Source organism: Talpa europaea, assembly GCF_964194135.1.
Source record: "Talpa europaea genome assembly, chromosome: 1".
NCBI classification, from domain to species: domain Eukaryota; kingdom Metazoa; phylum Chordata; class Mammalia; order Eulipotyphla; family Talpidae; genus Talpa; species Talpa europaea.
The window spans coordinates 33584085-33602419 of record NC_140073.1 but is presented as its reverse complement, the minus strand read 5'-3'; the positions used below and the strand labels follow the sequence as shown (position 1 = coordinate 33602419).

At 43.7% G+C, this 18335-nt stretch overlaps 1 protein-coding gene across 4 annotated transcripts in view; it reads right to left on the bottom strand.

Annotated features, from left to right (window-relative positions):
• Positions 1–15686: 15686 nt before the first annotated feature.
• Positions 15687–18335, bottom strand: part of ZNF143 (zinc finger protein 143) — a gene marked incomplete at both ends in the record, with an annotated part of 54547 nt that continues 51898 nt past the window's right edge. For all 4 annotated transcript variants that reach the window (XM_084235630.1, XM_084235631.1, XM_084235632.1 and 1 more), the window contains 2 exons: positions 15687–15770; positions 16921–17067. In XM_084235630.1, the coding sequence (XP_084091756.1) occupies positions 15687–15770; positions 16921–17067 (231 nt within the window). The remainder of the gene's footprint in view (positions 15771–16920; positions 17068–18335) is intronic.

Below are 18335 nucleotides of genomic sequence, written 5' to 3'. Positions count from 1 at the left end.
ACTGGGCGCGCCGGGCCGCGGCGGCGGCGGCCTGCGCGGCTCCGGGCGGCGGCTCCGGGGCGCTCGGGGCGGCGGCGGCGGCGGCGACGGCGGCGGCGCGGACTGTCCGGCAGAGGCGGGGCGGCCCGGGCGCCGGGGCTGGGGTCTCTGCTGGTCCGGCCGCAGGTTCGGGCTCCGCGGCTTCCCGCGACCGTTAACCACGTGAGCGCCCAGCCCACCAATCCCCGCCCAGCCCGGGGTTTGAAAAAAAAGGAAGGCGCGACGTAGCCCGCGGGGGTGGAGCCGACTACGCGATTTTGGCGCGAACCCGCTGGCTCCGCCCGCCTCCCCCGCCGGGCGCCGGGCGGGGGCTCTGCCCGCCGAGGAGCGCGGCCGCCGGCCGGGAGCGGGTGGGCGCCGCTCTGTGGGGCCGCGCGGCAGAGCCGCGGCCGCGCTGTGGGAGGGAGCCCCCCTCGGAGAGGCGGAGCCGAAAGCCGGCCTGGACGTGGCCGCCTGCCCCCTCTTGCTCCCGCGGGGATCTGAGCCCGGGAGCGGCTCGGAGTCCCTGCAGGTCTGGGCGAGACGGCGGCCGCGGGGGCCTCCGGCGCCCGCCATTGGGCGGCTGCGGAGGGGCCGCGGGCGCTCGTGTCGCGGGGAGGTCGGAGCCGCGAAGGGCGACCTGGGCCTCGGGGTCTTGTCACGCGGTGTGAGGAGATCGCCTGGGCCGGACCCCGAAATCCGCGCGTTTCTCCAGGCGCCGACTCCGGCGCGGGGACGGCCGCCGGGCTGCGCCCCCACACCCGGCCCCGGGGACCGCCGGGGGCGGGAGCGCCGGCCGCGAGTGGCCTCGGGCGGGCGGCCCGGCCCCCGGCCCGAGGCGCGCGCCCACCGGAGCCGGCGCCCACCCCGCGGCCGCGGTGTTTATGTTTGCCCGCCAGCACGTGGGCATGTGCTGCGGCCGATTGGCCGGGCCCTGCACACTCTGCGCGAGACACGAGCGCGCCCGGCCCTCAGCCGGGGCTTCCCTGCCGCAAGGCAAGGCTAGCAGTTGTTTCAGTTGTGAATAGTCCCCCCTTGAACAGTTTTCAGCCCCTTGTTTTTTTCCTCCGATTATTTGTTTTTCATCCTTTAGGATACATTCACAGAAGTGAGAACTGCTGAGTCCAAGAATATAAACTGCGGAACTGCCCTCCAGACGAAAAGCAGTTTACGTTCTCAAGGCAGCGCATTCGAGTCCTCTGAATTCTGACATCGCTTTTGTTGTTTTGCTTCATATTTAAAGGCCTGTTTTTATTACACTGTCCAGTCCGTTTCCAAGAACCTACGGGCTACCTTCAGCGAAGATTTATTAGTTCTAACACTTCAGAAGCTAAACTCAAGCTAGATTTTTTTTTATTTTATTTTTTTAAAGATTTATTTGTTTATGCATATAAGAGCTGGGGTATAGGCCAGAGATGGGGGGTTGGGGATGGTGAGAGGATTCACCAGAGACAGTGGGGAACAGAACAGGCAGGTCGACCAAAGTACACTGCTGAGGGGAGCAGTGGGCTGTCAGGAGAGGTCTGCTGCACCATGCGGGTTGCTCCCTGGCTGGGGATCGAACTCGTGCTGCAGAAGCTGCGAATCGCTTCATAGTGCAGTGCTTAACCCCTTGGGCCACCAGGGAGGCCCCTAGATATTTTTTATAATGATTTTTTTAAAAGATTTTGTTTATACAAGAGCTGGGGTACAGGCCAGATATGTGGGAGGGTGAGAGGATTCACCAGAGACAGAGTGGGGAGCAGAATGGGCAGACAGACTAAAAACACTGCTGAGGGGAGCAGTGAGAGACACAGGAGAGGTCTGCTGTGCCATGTGGGTATCTCCCTGGCTGGCCAGGAACTGAACCAGCACTGCAGAGGCTGCAGACAGCTTCACAGCGCTGCGCTCAACCCGCTGGGCCACCAGGGAGGCCCTCAAGCTAGATTTTTAATAGTGGAAACACATCTTAGTATTTATTACATGGAAAGTTCCCTGAGACTACACACCTAAAGATGCAGTGAAGAGTAAACAGCTGTTTCTCCAAGCACTTGCTAGCAGTCTTTTTGTATATTAATTCAAAAAAAGACACACAAGTATGTCTTTTTGTGTGTTAATTGAAACTTGAGTTTAAGCTTTTGGGAACCAGGAACTTTACCCTTTTATATGTTCAAGAAGATCCTCTGTGGCCAAAGCCAAGAGTGGTTTTTAACACCTCTTCACTCCTGGTGACATATAATTCTTTGATGTAGATAGTTGACATTTTCTCAATTTTATGTGAAGTGTAAATAAACTAGAAAACCTGTACTCTTTATTGATTTGTATCATGAGTTGTGTGTAAAAATGTGTACTTTCTAAGTAAAGAGGAACTTTAACACTCCTATAGACACTCCTCTCCCCAGCTAGATTGTTGCTCTTCCAAGCCCCTTCTATCTAGCAGTTCTGTCTTTTTTGCTATCCCTGCAAGCTATCCCCCTCCCCCCTTCAATGCTTTATTTCCTTAGCTGGCTTTTATCTGTCTCAAACAATGTTGATTATTTGCTATCACTATCTCCTAGAAAAGCAGTGTAGGGACCTATTCTATTTTGTTGATTACAAAATCACTTTTCACCTATGGCACAGGTGCTTAACACCTATCAATGGTAATAATAAAACCCTTACTGAAATATTTGTTGGTTTGTTTCCTGAACTGCCATTTTTGCAGATAAATTTTCCTATTGAAGATTTTGAACAGAAGATTTCTACTCTATTCAGTGAAGTGTGTAGAGGTTATCAGGCATCATACTTCATTTTTTTTTTTCCTCCATGGTCTTTTTTTCTCTCAATGTAAATTCAAATGATACAGAAGTCTCCCACCTACGCTTTCTACCCCTAATCGAAATCTCCTTCCTGAAGGTAACACTTTCAACTTTTTTTTTAAAGGTTTATTTATTTATACATACAAGAACTGGTATGTAAGCCAGAAGTGCAGGGGTGTGAGAGGATTCACTAGAGAGAGTGGGAAGCAGAACAGGCAGATCAAATGAAATACACTGCTGAGGGAGCAGCGGACAGATGAGGCAGGAAAGGTCTGCTGCGCCATGTGGGTTGCTCCCTGGCTGGCTGGGATCAAACTCATGCTGCAGTGGCTGTCGATAGCTTGATAGCACTGTTTTTAACCCTTGCCCACCAGGGAAACCCCATATATTTTTTTTTTTGGTCAACTCTTAACTTTGTCATCTGTCTGTTTCCCTAAAGTCAAAGATCCTTGAAGTAGTTTGGGTAAAAGGGAATGGGTTCCGGATGAGAAGGGAAAAGTGCTTGGTCCACAGCCTTAGTACTTTGAATTTTTAGTATCCAGGTACTCATCCAAAAAGTGTATGAAATGTCTGTGGGAAAGAGAAGATTTTTTTTTTTTAAGTTGAAAACAAGACTAATGTGAGAACTGTTTCCTTTACCAAGACTCACCTCGGCTTTCTTCACTTCCAGGTAAAAATAAACATTCCTTGCTCCAGACTCTCCACCACACGGGCATGGAGAGGTTCCTTTCCACCCAGGGCATAAGTCAAGTTTTGTCTTTGGAACTTTAGCAACCAGATGAAGTTGGTTGGCCTCTGAGAAGATGCATAATGTCTCTGGGGCCTCCCTTGTGGCGCAGGGGTTAAAGTCTCAACACTATCAAGCTATCAGGGAGCTAAACCACAAATGGCACAGCAGACCTCTCCTGTCTCTCTCGCTGCTCCCCTCAGCAGTGTATTTCAGTCAATCCCGGGTTCTGCTACTCACTCTTGTCTCTGGTGAATCCAATCCTCACACACACACACACACACACACACACACACACACACACACCCCTCTGGCCTGCACCCCAGCTCTTGCATAAATAAATAAATAAAAATAAATTTAAAAAATTAATAAATAGGGGCCTCCCCGGTGGCGCAGCGGTTGAGCGCTGGGCTGCAAAGCTGCCCGCAGCCTGTGCGGCGCTGGTTTGATCCCCGGCTGCTCCCGGGCCACCGGAGGAGGGTCCCACATGGCGCACAGACCTCTCCTGCCGCCCGCTGCTCCCCTCAGCAGTGTACTTCGGTCCTTCTACCTGCTCTGCTCCCTGCTCTGGCTCTGGTGAATTCTTTCACCCTCCCGCGCTTCTGACTGTACCCAGTGCTTGTATAAATAATCAATCTTTAAAATATATATATAAAATAAAAATTAATAAATAAATGTTTCTGAAATTATTAGTAAAAAATCTGATGTTTGAAAACAAAAAATATGCTAAAATGAGTAAGAAGCCCAAGTCCTGTCTCCTCCATCTGAGAGCATGGCACAGTGTTATGGTTTAACTGGGGTAATGTCCTAACTGAAATTCTAAATGATTGTTCTGATTTTTTTAAATTTCATGTTCCTTGCTATACTGGAAAGATGGGTTTACGCCCACCTGCCCTGGGGCATATCTAATTCAAATTTCCTGTGTTGTTCCTAACTGTAATGTTGCTAGGCAACTTTTGCAGAATCCACAGGCTTGTGGTAATGTAGTAACTAAGTAAAAATCTTGCCTCTAAGTTTTAGGAGGACAAACTTGAACTGTTTATTCCCTTTAGACAGATGACTTAGCAAGTAAAGAGGGTTAATAACTCCATTGTCAGCCCATTCACCTCCCTTGGCAGCAAAACAAGCAAGATTCCTGTCCTTGCAATTCCTGAATCACCCTCTCAAATACTTTATAGAGCACATGAATATACGTGCCTGTTCTTATGTACATGAATTGTGCACTTTGGAGTGAAAGGTGGTCCTTCAAAACTAGGAACTAATTTGTGATATAGAGTCTATATGAATTTTTTCATAAGACTAGCCAGACTTTATCCAAAACTGAATTTTTTCCTAGCTCATGCTTTTGATTTTGGAGCAATAATAACTTTCTCCAAACAAGAGCCTACTCTGATATATTTCTATTAATTTTTTTAAAAAATTTATTTATTTATACAAGAACTAGGGTACAAGTCAGAGGCGCAGGAGGGTGAGAGAATTCACCAGAGACAGAGAGGGAAGCAGAACAGGCAGACGTACCAAAGACACTGCTGAGGGGAGTAGTGGGCGAGGCAGGGGAGGTCTGCCACACTATGTGGGAATCTCCCTGGCCGGGTGGGAATTGAACCCGCGCTGCAGAGGCTGTGCACAGCTTCATAGTGCGGTGCACAGCAATTAATTTTTTTAAAAGACATGTTGGTCAGGTCTCCCTGGTAGTGCAAGGGATTAAGTCTCAATACTATGAAGCCATCTGCAGCCACTGCAGCACAAGTTTGATCCCCAGCCAGGGAGCTAGCCAACATGGAGCAATAGACCTTTTCTGTCTCTCCCACTGCTCCCCTTAGCTGTGTATATCAGTCAATCTGCCTGTTCTGCTCCCCACTCTGTCTCTGGTGAATCCTCTCGCCTCCCCCCACCTCTAGCCTACATCCCAGCTCTTGTATGCATAAATAAATAAATATTTTTTTTAAAAAAGACATGTTGGTCAATTTTTTTTCACTTAAATACCAAATAATATGCTAAAATAAGTTCAACTGTCTTTCTTCATCTTCACTGCTATCTTTCCCTTTCCCTTAATGCTAGTTCTCTCAGCAAAACTCACCTTACTTCAACCCTGCTCTGTTATCAACTGCCAGTTGGCCCCAGGAATCCAGATCTCAAGCTAGAATGTGGTAACTCCTACCACTCAGGTATAGATTAGATTTCTCTACCCTGTCACTTGCCTTAATACCCTCTGATGAAAACCATTGTTTGACCGTTTCACCACATGTTCATCAGCTCACCCTAATGCAGTATAATCATATCCATTTCTTTCTTAGAGGATTAAATATAAGACTAGTATTGTCCCTTACAGGAGTGATAATAAATGTATGTACTTCTAATTATAGCAATGTTGCTTGAGAATAATCCACACTTGTTGATGACTTTATAGTCAGTGAATGGAATAAATGACTCCTTATGTCCCCAACATAAGTTTAATTTAATGACAGTTGAGTTTGTGTACAACAGGGGGGATAATCAAATCAGAACAGATAGTATCAATATAATAAGAACTTGAAAAGTATAATTCAGAGAAAGTGACTGGTCAAAAGCTTGTATTTTAGTGAAATAGACATCATTTCTTGTCATGCCTAATTAATCGTTAAGGACTGTTAAATAGTATTTTTATTTAGCCTTCTAGCATTTATGTAAGGTAGATCAAGGGCAGATTTCATCGTATTCTTTAGTTATGACTACAGCAATGCTATGAATCATGAATAAAAAGTTTGAGGATCTAAAATGTTTATTCAATTTCTGCTTGGGGTCTTCAGCTACAAGAGATCATGCTAAGGTACTTAAAAGTTGTCCTCTAGACTGTACCCCAGTTCTTCTATGCAAAAATAAACAAAATCTTTTTTTTTAAATTCATTTTAATAGGCTTTGTTTTTTGGGTTTTTTTTTTTTTAAAGATTTATTTTATTTATTTATACAAGCACTGGGTACAGTCAGAAGCACAGGAGGGTGGGAGAATTCACCAGAGCCAGGGCGGGGAACAGAGCAGGCAGATGGACGAAGTACATTGCTGAAGGGAGCAGCTGGTGGCAGGAGAGGTCTGCGCGCCATGTGGGACCCTTGCCAGGCGGCCGGGGATCAAACTGGCGCTGCAGAGGCAGTGGGCAGCTTCGCAACCCAGCGCTCAACCGCAGAGCCACCGGGGAGGCCCCTAAACAAAATCTTTTTAAAAAAAAATAAGTTGTGTCTCTGCACACATAAAACCATGGCCATAGCCAGCCTTATTAGTGAAAGAAGTCTTCAGTCTACTCAGTTATCTCAATCTTTACCATGACAGTCTACTGCAGTTAGGCCCGTGCAAATGATACCAACTTCTAGACTATCCTAAAAAATAATACTGAGTACTGTCCACGTGGTTCCTAGATAAGAGAGGAGTTCTCAACCAATATATTAAAATTTATAGCTCTGTAAAGCAATTAACCAAAACATAATGCTTCTTATTTGCTTTTTTCATAACGCCTTTCTACTAGAACAGAACCAGGTAGCCCCATTTTCTCCAATATTCCATTTTTTTTTCTCCTTTACAGAGACACAAAGGGCTACTTGTCTCTATATTCGTCATCAGTTTCAGTAATTCACTGCAAAGGTCACTTCATAAAAATGTTGTAAACAGGAAGAATTGTAAGTAAGTGCCCAACAGAATGCCAGTGCTCAATATACATTCTGGTAATTGATTAATTGCCTCACCTCTTGGGTTTAGTGGCTTACACAGGAAATAACCTGGATGACCAGGAAGACTGCCAGTTGTTTGCTGGCCACCAGGTGATTATTTAAACCAGCTTTGTTCAGATTACTGCATCACAAAAGATGTGATGACGCTTCCCCCATGAGGTCAGGAGCTCTGTCTCATTAGGGAAGAGAAAGGAGATAAGGCAGACATCCCATGCTGGTCTTTTGTGTAGCAACAGGCATGTGTTTGGTTATTGCTATGTTGTGATGACTCAGTGGTGAGTCAGTTTTAAAGTTCTGTAAAAGGCCTTGTTCAGCTCAGACAAAATTGCTAGATGAGCTCATCCAGCAGCTGGTTGGGTAGAAAACACCCAGCAGTGTAGATACAATCAGCTGATTGGTGGTGTAAATGTGTACAAAGAAAAACATACTGGGGAGGATGAACTAGTTCTTGAGTGCAGAAATCAGCCCTACTTGGCATCATCTACAGAGCGCATGCTATGTTAAATAACATCAACGTCCACCATCCTACCTGCTACCTCTTACCTTAATACAGATGAGGGCTTTTTCTCTGTGCTGCCAGCGCTCTCGTAAACATGGTGAATTTTCCTAAAACCTGTTGGATTTTGTATAAGAAGTGTGGTAATCATCAATCCCACAAAGTGACACAGTACAACATGATTCTCTGTATGCCCAGGGAAAACAGACTTATGATGGGAATCAGAGTGGCCCTGGTGGGCAAACTAAGCCAATTTCCTGGGAATAGGCTATAGTTACAAAGAAGATTGTGCTGAGACTTAAATATACTGGGGCCAACTGCAGGTCTAAGAGAAAGTTGCCAATCAACAAATGCAAATGGGAGGAATTAAAAAAAGAAATTCAGGCCAAGTGGTCCTGTTCTAAGCATCCCCTTTTGTTTATTATGAGGACAATAACAACTTGAGGTTGCATTTACTTCAACAACAACAAAAATACAAGACCAAATATAAGAAATGTCCTAAGTACTACAAAGAGCTTGGGTGCTTTTGAGGGAAGTAAGAAAGATATAGTGCCACTTATATCTTTATACAGTGTAAAGCCAGATGCTTTATATATTGTTTAATCTTTACAGGAAGCCTCTAAAAGAGAGGTTTTCTTTTTTTTAATGAAGGTAATTTTTTTTTAAAGATTTATTTTATTTATGCATCCAAGAACTGGAGTATAGGCCAGAGATGTGGGGGTGGTGGTGAGAGATTCACTAGAGACAGAGTGGGGAGCAGAACAGGTAGATCCACTGAAATACACCGCTGAGGGGAACAGTGGGAGAGACAGGAGAGGTCTGTTGCACCATGTGGGTAACTCCGGGTCTGGGGATGGATTCATGCTGCAGTGAACTTATGCCCCAGTAGCTAGTGATAGCTTGATGTGGCTGGCAATAGCTTGATAGCACTGAGATTTTAACCCCTGCGCCACCAGGGAGGCCCTTGAGACAGTGTTTCTGAGATTGTTACTGTTAAAAACACTAGCTAGTTCTGCCCAGGAAGAATGAGATGAGGTGAGGGTGAGAACTAACTGGGAGACTTGATGAAGGCAGGGTTGCTGCCCCCAGTTGGTGTGCCAGACTAGTACCCAGTGTCTGCAAGGACAGCAGGACATGCTTTATGTTATGCATAAGGGGAGTAGGTCCAGAGAGTTAAACTTGCACGTTTATGTTTTTGTTTTACCATAAAGCCCACATGTATTTTAAGTTCTAAAGGGAGGGAGGATAAAAAAAATTCTAAAATTAAGGGGAATGTTCACAAAGATTGACATTATCCTGTGTTATGGAGGACATGGAGAAATGTATTTTTGTCTACTATGAGGGTGGATGTAAATTGGTATTTTAATTTTGGGGTTTTTTTTTGGTAAAGGTTTTATTTATTTATTTATACAAGCACTGGGTACAATCAGAAGCATGGGAGGGTGAGAGAGTTCACCAGAGTCAGAGCAGGGAACAGAATAGGCAGGCGGACAAAATACACTGCTGAGGGGAGCAGCGGGCTCAGCAGGAGAGGTCTGCGCACCATGTGGGACCCTCGCTGGTGGCCAGGGATTGAACCGGTGCTGCAGAGGCTGCGGGCAGCTTCGCAGCCCAGTGCTCAACCGCTGTACCACCAGGGGAGGCCCTTAATTGTTTTTTAAGATTTATTTATTTATGTATACAAGAGCTGGGGTACCAGCCAGAGATGTGGGGGGGAGGGTGAGAGGATTCACCAGAGACAGAGCATGGAACAGAACAGGTAGACTGACCAGAACAGGCAGACTGACAGAAGTACACTGCTGAGGGGAGCAGCAGGTGAGTCAGGAGAGGTCTGCTGTGCCATGTGGGTTGCTCCCTGTCTGGCAGGGGATCGAACTCGTGCTGCAGAGGCTGTGAATTGCTTCATAGTGCAGTGCTTAACCCCTTGTGCGACCAGGGAGGCCCCTAAAATGGTATTTTTAAATGATCATTTCAATATATTCTGTTACAATTTAAATGTTTATATGTTTTGACCTAGAAATTGTACTTAACCATTGGTGCAGTTTGCAAAAATATGTAAAAGAATGTTTAACACACTAGCAAGCTGGCTGTGTATCTGAGGCGTACAGCAGGGGAGGAGGAGGGAGAGGGGTCAGCACAGGGGAGGGAAGAGCACAAGGGACTGTGCTGATGGATCCCGGACCTATGTTGGTAGGAGAATTATGGGGATACACCTAGGGGAGAAATCAAATATTGCCAAAAAATTCACAGCAATGTAAGACTCTCTCTCTCTCTCTCTCTCTTTATATATATAATATAATATAATATAATATATATCTGTCTATATATATAATCCTCTATATTTCTATATCTATATATGAATATGAATATATATATATGAATATGAATGCTTAACACTGTATTAGTTCACTCAAAGAGTAGTTAATGAGATTCCCCTGTGGGCCGGGCCCCCTTCTAAACCTTCACAACACAGCAATGAAGCGAATGAAATATCTGAGTTCTCTGGTGAAGACAGACAATATCTAAGGAATTGAATGTACAAAATATATCAAGTAGTGATAAGTGCTCTTAAAAAGGGGGTTAATGGAATGAGAAGTAGTAAAGGATTGGCAAAAAGTTCTACTTTAAATAGCGTGGTAGAGGAAGGCCTTTCTGAGGAGGTGGTTTTTGAGCAGGAACCTGAATGAAGGGTGGTAATCAGCCAGCTGGAGATCTGGCAGTAGTATGTTTAAGGCTTACTTAAAATACCAAAAATTGGAAGCCACCCAAATGTCCATTTAAATAGTAAGTAATGAGAGTTTGCAAGATGAGTAGCGATATATACATGTACATAGTGAAAGGGTACCTAACACATTAAGATATAATAAATTTGGGGCCTCCCCGGTGGCGCAGCGGTTGAGCGCTGGGTTGCAAAGCTGCCCGCAGCCTCTGCGGCTCTGGTTCGATCCCCGGCTGCTCCCCGGCCACCGGAGGAGGGTCCCACATGGTGTGCAGACCTCTCCTGCCGCCCGCTGCTCCCCTCAGCAGTGTACTTTGGTCCTTCTGCCTGCTCTGCTCCCTGCTCTGGCTCTGGTGAATTCTCTCGCCCTCCCGCGCTTCTGACTGTACCCAGTGCATGTATAAACCAAACAAACAAATAATAAATAAATAAATAAATAAATAAGGCATGCCTCTAGAAAATTAAAAAAAAAAAAGATATAATAAATTTGAACTTCTAAGTGCAGCATAAAAGGCTTCTTATCCCTGGTTACCAGCTTCAGAACAATAACTTAGCCAGGAACACAGTTTGAGGGGTAGGATTGCTCACCACGCACCTGCCAATGGCGACTAGATCACCTGCCTTCCCTGCTAGGTCATTTTTAAGCAACCAAGACTTAAGTATTTCATGTGCATCCTGATTCCCACCCGCTACAACCAAGCTCTGCTGCTCTGTAGACCAATTGCTAGAATCAACACAAGAGCACAGAAAAATGACAAATATTAGAGAGATACACAGGGCCTCCCTGGTGGCTCAAGAGGTTAAGTCACAGCACTATAAAGCTATCCACAGCCACTGCAGCATGAGTTCGGTCCCTGGCCAGAGAGGTGACCCACATGGCGCAGCAGAACTCTCTGCCTCACCCGCTGCTCCTCTCAGCAGTGTATTTCAGTCAATCTGTCTGTTCTGCTCCCCACTCTGTCTCTGATGACTCCCCTCACCTCCCCACCTCTGGCCTGTACCCCAGTTCTTGTATGCATAAATTAATGTCTTTTTAAAAAAAGATTCATAAAATGTATTCTCTGCTCTTGTATAATTTCTAACAATATTTCTATTGATTATTTTGGATTTCTAGGTATACCATCATATAATTGATAATAATTATTTTCTTCTTCCTAGTACTTCTGGCTCTTATTATGTTCATTATCTAAATGCATTCACTCCCCTTCCAGAGCAACACTAAATAACAGGAGAGGTGTTCAATGGCCAATTAGCTCAGTTGGCTAAAGTATGGTGCTAGTACTAGGAGAGGTGGTGTGTGTCCTTGTCTAATTCCTGACTTTAATGGCGATTTTTTAAAGATTTATTTATTTATGCATACAAGAACTGGGGTGTAGGCCCAATGCGGGGGGTGAGAGGATTCACCAGAGAAAGCGTGGGGAGCAGAACAGGCAGATTGACTGAGATACACTGCTGAGGGGAGCAGCGGGCAAGGCAGGTCTGCTGTGCTATGTGGGTTGCTCCCTGGCTGGCTGGGGATCGAACTGGTGCTGCAGTGGCTGGCGAAAGCTTGATAGCTCTGTCTTTAATGCCTATGCCACCAAATCAACCAATAGCCTTTACCATGAAACTGTAGAGTATAATGCAGAACACCAAATACTGCCAGCCACCTGCCCATTCATTAGGACCGAGCTTAGAAGTGTTGAATGTCACTAGGAATAAATGGCTGGGATTTGGGACTTTTTAGGCCTGGCAGAGTGATTTGCCCTATAAGTCCATGTACGAGAATAATATTTAGTTCCACCCTATAGTCACAAGAATTGTAGCAGGCATCTTAGGACTGAATCTAAGATGCCCTCAGAAGTATTTCTTTGGTTTATGCTTGTTATAAAACCAAAAGTCGTTGTCAGACTGGACAAAACTAGGGTCCCAGATCTGCTGTGGGCATTCCCTCCTTAGTGTCATCCCACAGACTTGAGTAGGCATCAGGTCTTCCCATAACTTACCCTGTTTCCTCCTAACATGAAATGACTTCCTTCAGGGTTAGAGAGACCAGGCACAGCTGGTTGATTTGGTTTAGGTGATGGAGCCAGGGATATGTGTTGTGGTTGGCTCCTGAAACTCCATGGTGCCTCCTGCTGGTGACCTGCCCCCAACATCTTTCATAGCGCCTTTTGCTCCTTAGCTAGTTCCTTTACGATTTGAAAAGTACCCACAAATTTTCACTAGCTTCACGATAATCCGCTTTTCTATTGTTCCTGGTTTTTTGTTTAAAAGAACATGAGGCAATTTTGGTATATCTGAAAAGCCTTAAGGCAGTAGGGAAACCACTTGCCTGATCAGTTTTTTCTGGGTGAAAAAACATCTGGTAAGTGTACAAGATGCTCCCAGCAGGGACCTATTGCCTTTTTTTGCCCTCTTCAGCACAAAAGCCCAGGAGCAGAGCTTTCGCATTTTAAAGATAAGGCAACCCCCTCTGAGCCTCAGAGATTTTACCTCTTTGCTTTTTCATAGAAATTGTAGCATTTGTCTGGAGGGTGCTGGGACTGATTCTGTAACCCAGGTTAGAGTTGTTTCCCACATCCCTTTCTTAGGCTGGGGCTGAGGGTAGGGTTTGGGGGAGGTGCTTAGGCTTGTGGAGAGCTTTTGGAAACCTGTGAGTCCTGGGAAAATCCTGCAGAAGACAGGTAAAAATAGAGCAAAAACCCCATTTTCTTTCACCTGAATGCAGAAAAGTGAGCAGAAAAAGCTTTTGCCAGATAATTTTCATTTTAACTACTCACGCAGTTATCCTGAATCTTGAACGTTCTTTAGTCTTTAGAACCCTAGACTAGTCTTTAGAACCCCAGACTAGCTTTACTAGCAACCATCAGCACATCAGCTGGTCTTCCCTGAAGGAAATATGCCACCTCCTTAGGTTTTTCATGTCCCATTCCAGAAAGACAAGTAGGGAACAAACCAGCAGCCTGCCTCTGCCCTTTTTTTCTGGGGCACTAGGAAAGCATGTTCTTTTGATCTGATGGATAATCAGGCCTACCAGCACATTCCAGCTTAGCCCTGCTCAAGTCATCTGGCAAAGATCTGGATGAAGGGAGAAATATCCTGGAATCTGAGTAAGAGCAGGTCAATAACTTACGTCTGGGAAGCACAGCTGGTCTGGTAGGCCCAGTGGAGCGCCTGGTCGGCTGGTAGGAGAGGGCTGCGAGGCTGGAGTACCACCCCGACTTCACTCATTGTTCCTCCCCTACCCCACATTGCCAGCCCCTCTCTGAGCCTCAAGAGACTTAGGTGTGTATTTAAAGGTCTGTCAAGAATGAAAATTGGATCTGTGGGAGATTAAGACTTTTTTTTAAGATTTTATTTATTTTTGCATGAAGAACTGGGGTGTAGGGCAGAGGTGTGGGGGAGTGAGAGGATTCACCAGAATGGGGAGCAGAACAGGAAGATCCATTGAACACACTGCTAAAGGGAGCAGGGGGTGAAACAGGAAAGGTCTGCCATGCTAAGTGGGTCAGCTCCCTGGCTGGGGATTGAACCCAGGTATTGGAAGTGGGCCATCTCAGCGGTAGCGCTGCTGACTCAACCCCTAGGCCACCAAGGAAGCCCAAGACCTTTCCTAATGTATATGTATCTATGAAGGCCTTTGAAGGGGAAGTAATGGACCCCATGCCTAAGCTTGAACAGTTTCCCATTTTCAGTGACTAAAGTCATGACCCTTTTCAGCAAAGACTGAAGAATCTGATCAAAGATAACATTTATATTAAGTAAAATGGCTCAACACATTTTCATTTCTACTGTAAAGCTTGAAAGGATAGTCACATTTCGGTTCTCTGGCAAACAAAATACAGTGAACACCACTGGAGGAAAGTGTTACAAGACAACCCTTGACCCTCACCCAGCCCCCCACCTTCACCTTGTTGGACCCTATGCTGAATTTCTGATTTTAGACAGGTTTTTCAAGTGGCCAGCTCATTAAGCAATCAAGAATTGCCTGTACTCATGTCCATCATCTCCGCCACATTATCATCCGAGGAGTCAGTGGTGTTGTGAAAAAAACACTGGATTTGGGAGTAAGAAAGTCTGAATTTCCAACTCTTCATCTTTCCTCTTCATAGCTATGCCTTGGGCAAGATACTTAACCTCTTTGGATCTTCCGTTTCCTTATGTAAAAATGGGGATTGTAAATCCCATATATCCTACAAGATTGTTGAGTACATAAAACTAGACAGGAAAGTGCTTGCTTTGTGCTCAGTACACTATATACTCTCAATGTAGGTGTGCTGAGTTGTAATCCATTGATTTGTGTTATTTTCTGCAACATTTCCTCCAACCCCATACCACTTTAAAAAAACAAATATAAAGGTAACATTTAAAAAAATTGCTGTATTCAAAATTAATAAAACTTTAGAGTAAATAAACTTTAAAACAAAAGTACATAAGCAAAATAAATAATTTACACCAACCCACTAACCTAATTTTCAGAGTAAAGACATTTCTAATTACAGAACCGTCATCCTGGGCTCCAGCCTGTGGTCAAACTTTGATAGTTCATTATTTTAAAAAAACAGTAACAAAACAATGAACACTAAGTAAAATTTTTAACAAAACCAATGCACTGGATTTAACTTTTTAATTTTAAATAACCAAACTTTGTAATTTTATACATAATCCAACATAATGCTAATATAATTAGCATTTCAGCTTCAAGAGTTGGTATTTAACAGGGATGTGAAACTATGATGAATAGTCTTCAAACCATGAGATACAAATAAAAATGGGCAAGTATACAGTAGAGCAAAAACTGCAGACATTCTACTAACAGGGAAATATCTGAAGGCTTTACATCCTTTATTATCCATGATGGCTTTTGGAATTGATTGCCTGACGTATAGAACCTTTGACATTTTAGATTTAGCCTTTATTATTTCTTTCATAGCATGTTAAAAATCCATCATAAGACTCTGTAAGACTTTGTTGATCTTGCATGTCAACTGTAGGAGTTTGCAATCTGATAAAAGAGTAACATGAAAATTTACTGTATTGCCCTAATTTCATATTTTCTTGTACACAACGAATCAATTTGGGACTCTACTCCAAGGATTATGTACACAAAAGTGTCAAGAATAAAATTTCTCCACTCTTGCATAAAAATGTGTACAGTGTGTTAGGAATGGAAAGCTTCGAATTGTCCTGGGCCCAGGTGCCATGGGTCTCTGCTGCCTGAAGATGAAAGACTTCTCTTGTTTTATTGCTCTCTTGTGCTGAGGATTAATCATCCAATCCTGGTGTTTCTCCTTGTTGGATCCTGGATGCTATTCTGATGGCTTCTTCCAGAGATGGCTGTTCTCCAAGCTGAAATAGGCACATATACAAAGCCATAGTCAAGATAATGCCAAAGAAATATTACAGTTGCCCCTCTTGTCAACAGGGGACATGTTCTAAGAACCCTACTAGATGCCTAGAACTGCTGATAGTACCAAATTCTAAGTATACTATGTTTTTTCTTAAACATACATATCTATGATAAGGTTTAATTTATAAATTAGGTACAATAAGATATTAACAACAATAATAATCAATAGAACAATTTTAACAATATACTGTAATTAATAAGTTATATAAACATGGTCTCTCAACATAATCTTAATTCTACATAATATTTTCAGACTGCAGTTGACTGAACCACAGATATAGGGGCTACTATCTATGTCAGAAGTAAAATTTCCCTCTGTAATTCTGACACCTCGGCTTGTTAACCTACTATGGCTGATCCATCATTAAGAGCACAAAATCAAATTCCAACAGGATGAGAATAATGCAGTTTCTTTATTCAGGGTTTTGAAAATCTTCACACATTCAAGAGACAAAAGACGTTCATCTTGGCCAAGGGAGATATTTAAAGAGCTTCCTGAGTCTTAAATGTCTATGCCCATAAACTAAACTATATTAAAACCAATGATTGGCATTTTCTTGAGCATGTTATCACACTTTTTCAAGTGAATATGAGAGCAACAACTTTCTTCAGAAAGAGGTAATCTACACCTAGCATCTAGGCTTCTAGATTCTCTGCTTAAATATAAAGACTTCCCACATAAAGGCTTCTTCTTAGTCTTCTGACATTCCCCACTGTAAAATAGGGCTGTACAGTGATTCTTAGAGGACTCATTCAGGGTGTATCTCTACGCTAGGTTAATTTTCAAGGAATAGCTCTTAATAGCATTATAGAATCCTTCCTAACTGACTTTTACTTTGAGAGTAAAAATGGCTGGTCAGGTGCACATAGGAATATGTGGCAGAAGCTTTATGTTTCTTGCTATAAATTACCCTAGAGTGTGCAAAGACAATAGAGAACAAAGTGTTAGGCTCTTTGAGTCTACTTCCTTCAAAACACAGCAATTTCCTTTAAGTAGCTAGGTGATAAAGATTATTCAGTAAAGGTTATGTGTGAAGCACAGTGTACAGGATTTAGAGCTAGAGACAGAGCAGTTGCTGTTATACTCACTTGAACTGCAATCTGGGTGCCGTTGGATGTTGCCACTAAGGTCAAAGGTCTAGTTTCTGTGGTTACTAAATGATGGCTATGCTGCTGGTGCCCCATTTCTGATGAGGCAGTATGGAACGCTGCCAAGTCCTGAGCCACAATTGCAACCTGAAGCAAAACAAAAAATTCACAGATGAAGAATTAAAAGTAAGATTTAAAAAGGTTAAAACATTTAACGTAAATTTGTATCTTCCAATGCAAAAGAAAAAATTCCCTTTAGACCATGTATGTGAAGAAGCCTAAACTTTGGGGCCTCCCCGGTGGTGCATGGGTTAAAGTCTCAGCACTATCAAGCTATTTCCAGTCACTGCTGCAATATGACTTCAATCACTGGCCAGAGAGCTAAACCACATGGCATAGCAGACCTCTCCAGTCTTGCCCACTGCTCCCCTCAGTGGTGTGTTTCAGTAGATTTGCCTGTTCTGTTCCCTACTCTGTCTCTGGTGAATTCTCTCACCCCCACATCTCTGGATTATACCCCAGTTCTTGTATGCATAAATAAATTAAAAAAAAAAAAAACGAGAAAGAGACTTTTTTATTTGTGGAAGTTGAGCTCAGAAAGAAGAGACTTATTTAGGTTATTAAGTAAAATAGAGCAGTGGCCACTGGAGAAGTGGATCTGCTAAACCAGATTCCATTAATCAAGTAAACAAGAATGTACCTAGAGATTCTATATTACCTTTTAGTGGCTGCTTGGGAAATTACACATGTGGACTAGTTCACATTTCAGATGTCTATTTATTCCTGAGTTTGGATCAATGGTAAACAATATCCTATTTTCTCCTATTTACAGGTTGCATTTAAAATTAGATTTCTAAAAATAAATAAATAAAATTAGGTTTCCTTCTAACTTGGAAAACTGATAGGATCAGTCCCATTACTAAGAAATAGCAACATATCTTGCTATATTAATTTTCCTTTTTTTAAAAAGATTTATTTGTTTATGCATATAGGAGCTGGGGTGTAGGCCAGAGGTGCAGGGAGTGAGAGGATTCACCAGAGACAGAGTGAGGAGCATAACAGGCAGATCTACTGAAATACACTGCTAAGGGAGAAGCTGGTGAGACAGGAGAGGTCTGCTGCACCGTGGGTCAGCTCCCTGGCTGGGGATCTAACTTGTGCTGCAGTGGCTCTGGATTGCTTCATAGTGCTAAAACTTAACCCTTCGCACCACCAGGGAGGCCTCCTACTTATTTTCTATTTTAGACTCCATGGGATCTAAAAGTCGAAGGGGTTGAAAGTGCTTGTGTGACTCTGGTTTTGGTATGACTCTTGGGAGAACTTTTTGGCACTTTCATAGAAGTTAAATATACCTCTTCTTTTTGACCTAGCAATTCCATGAATACGTATTTATCTAAGAGAAATAAGATCATTTG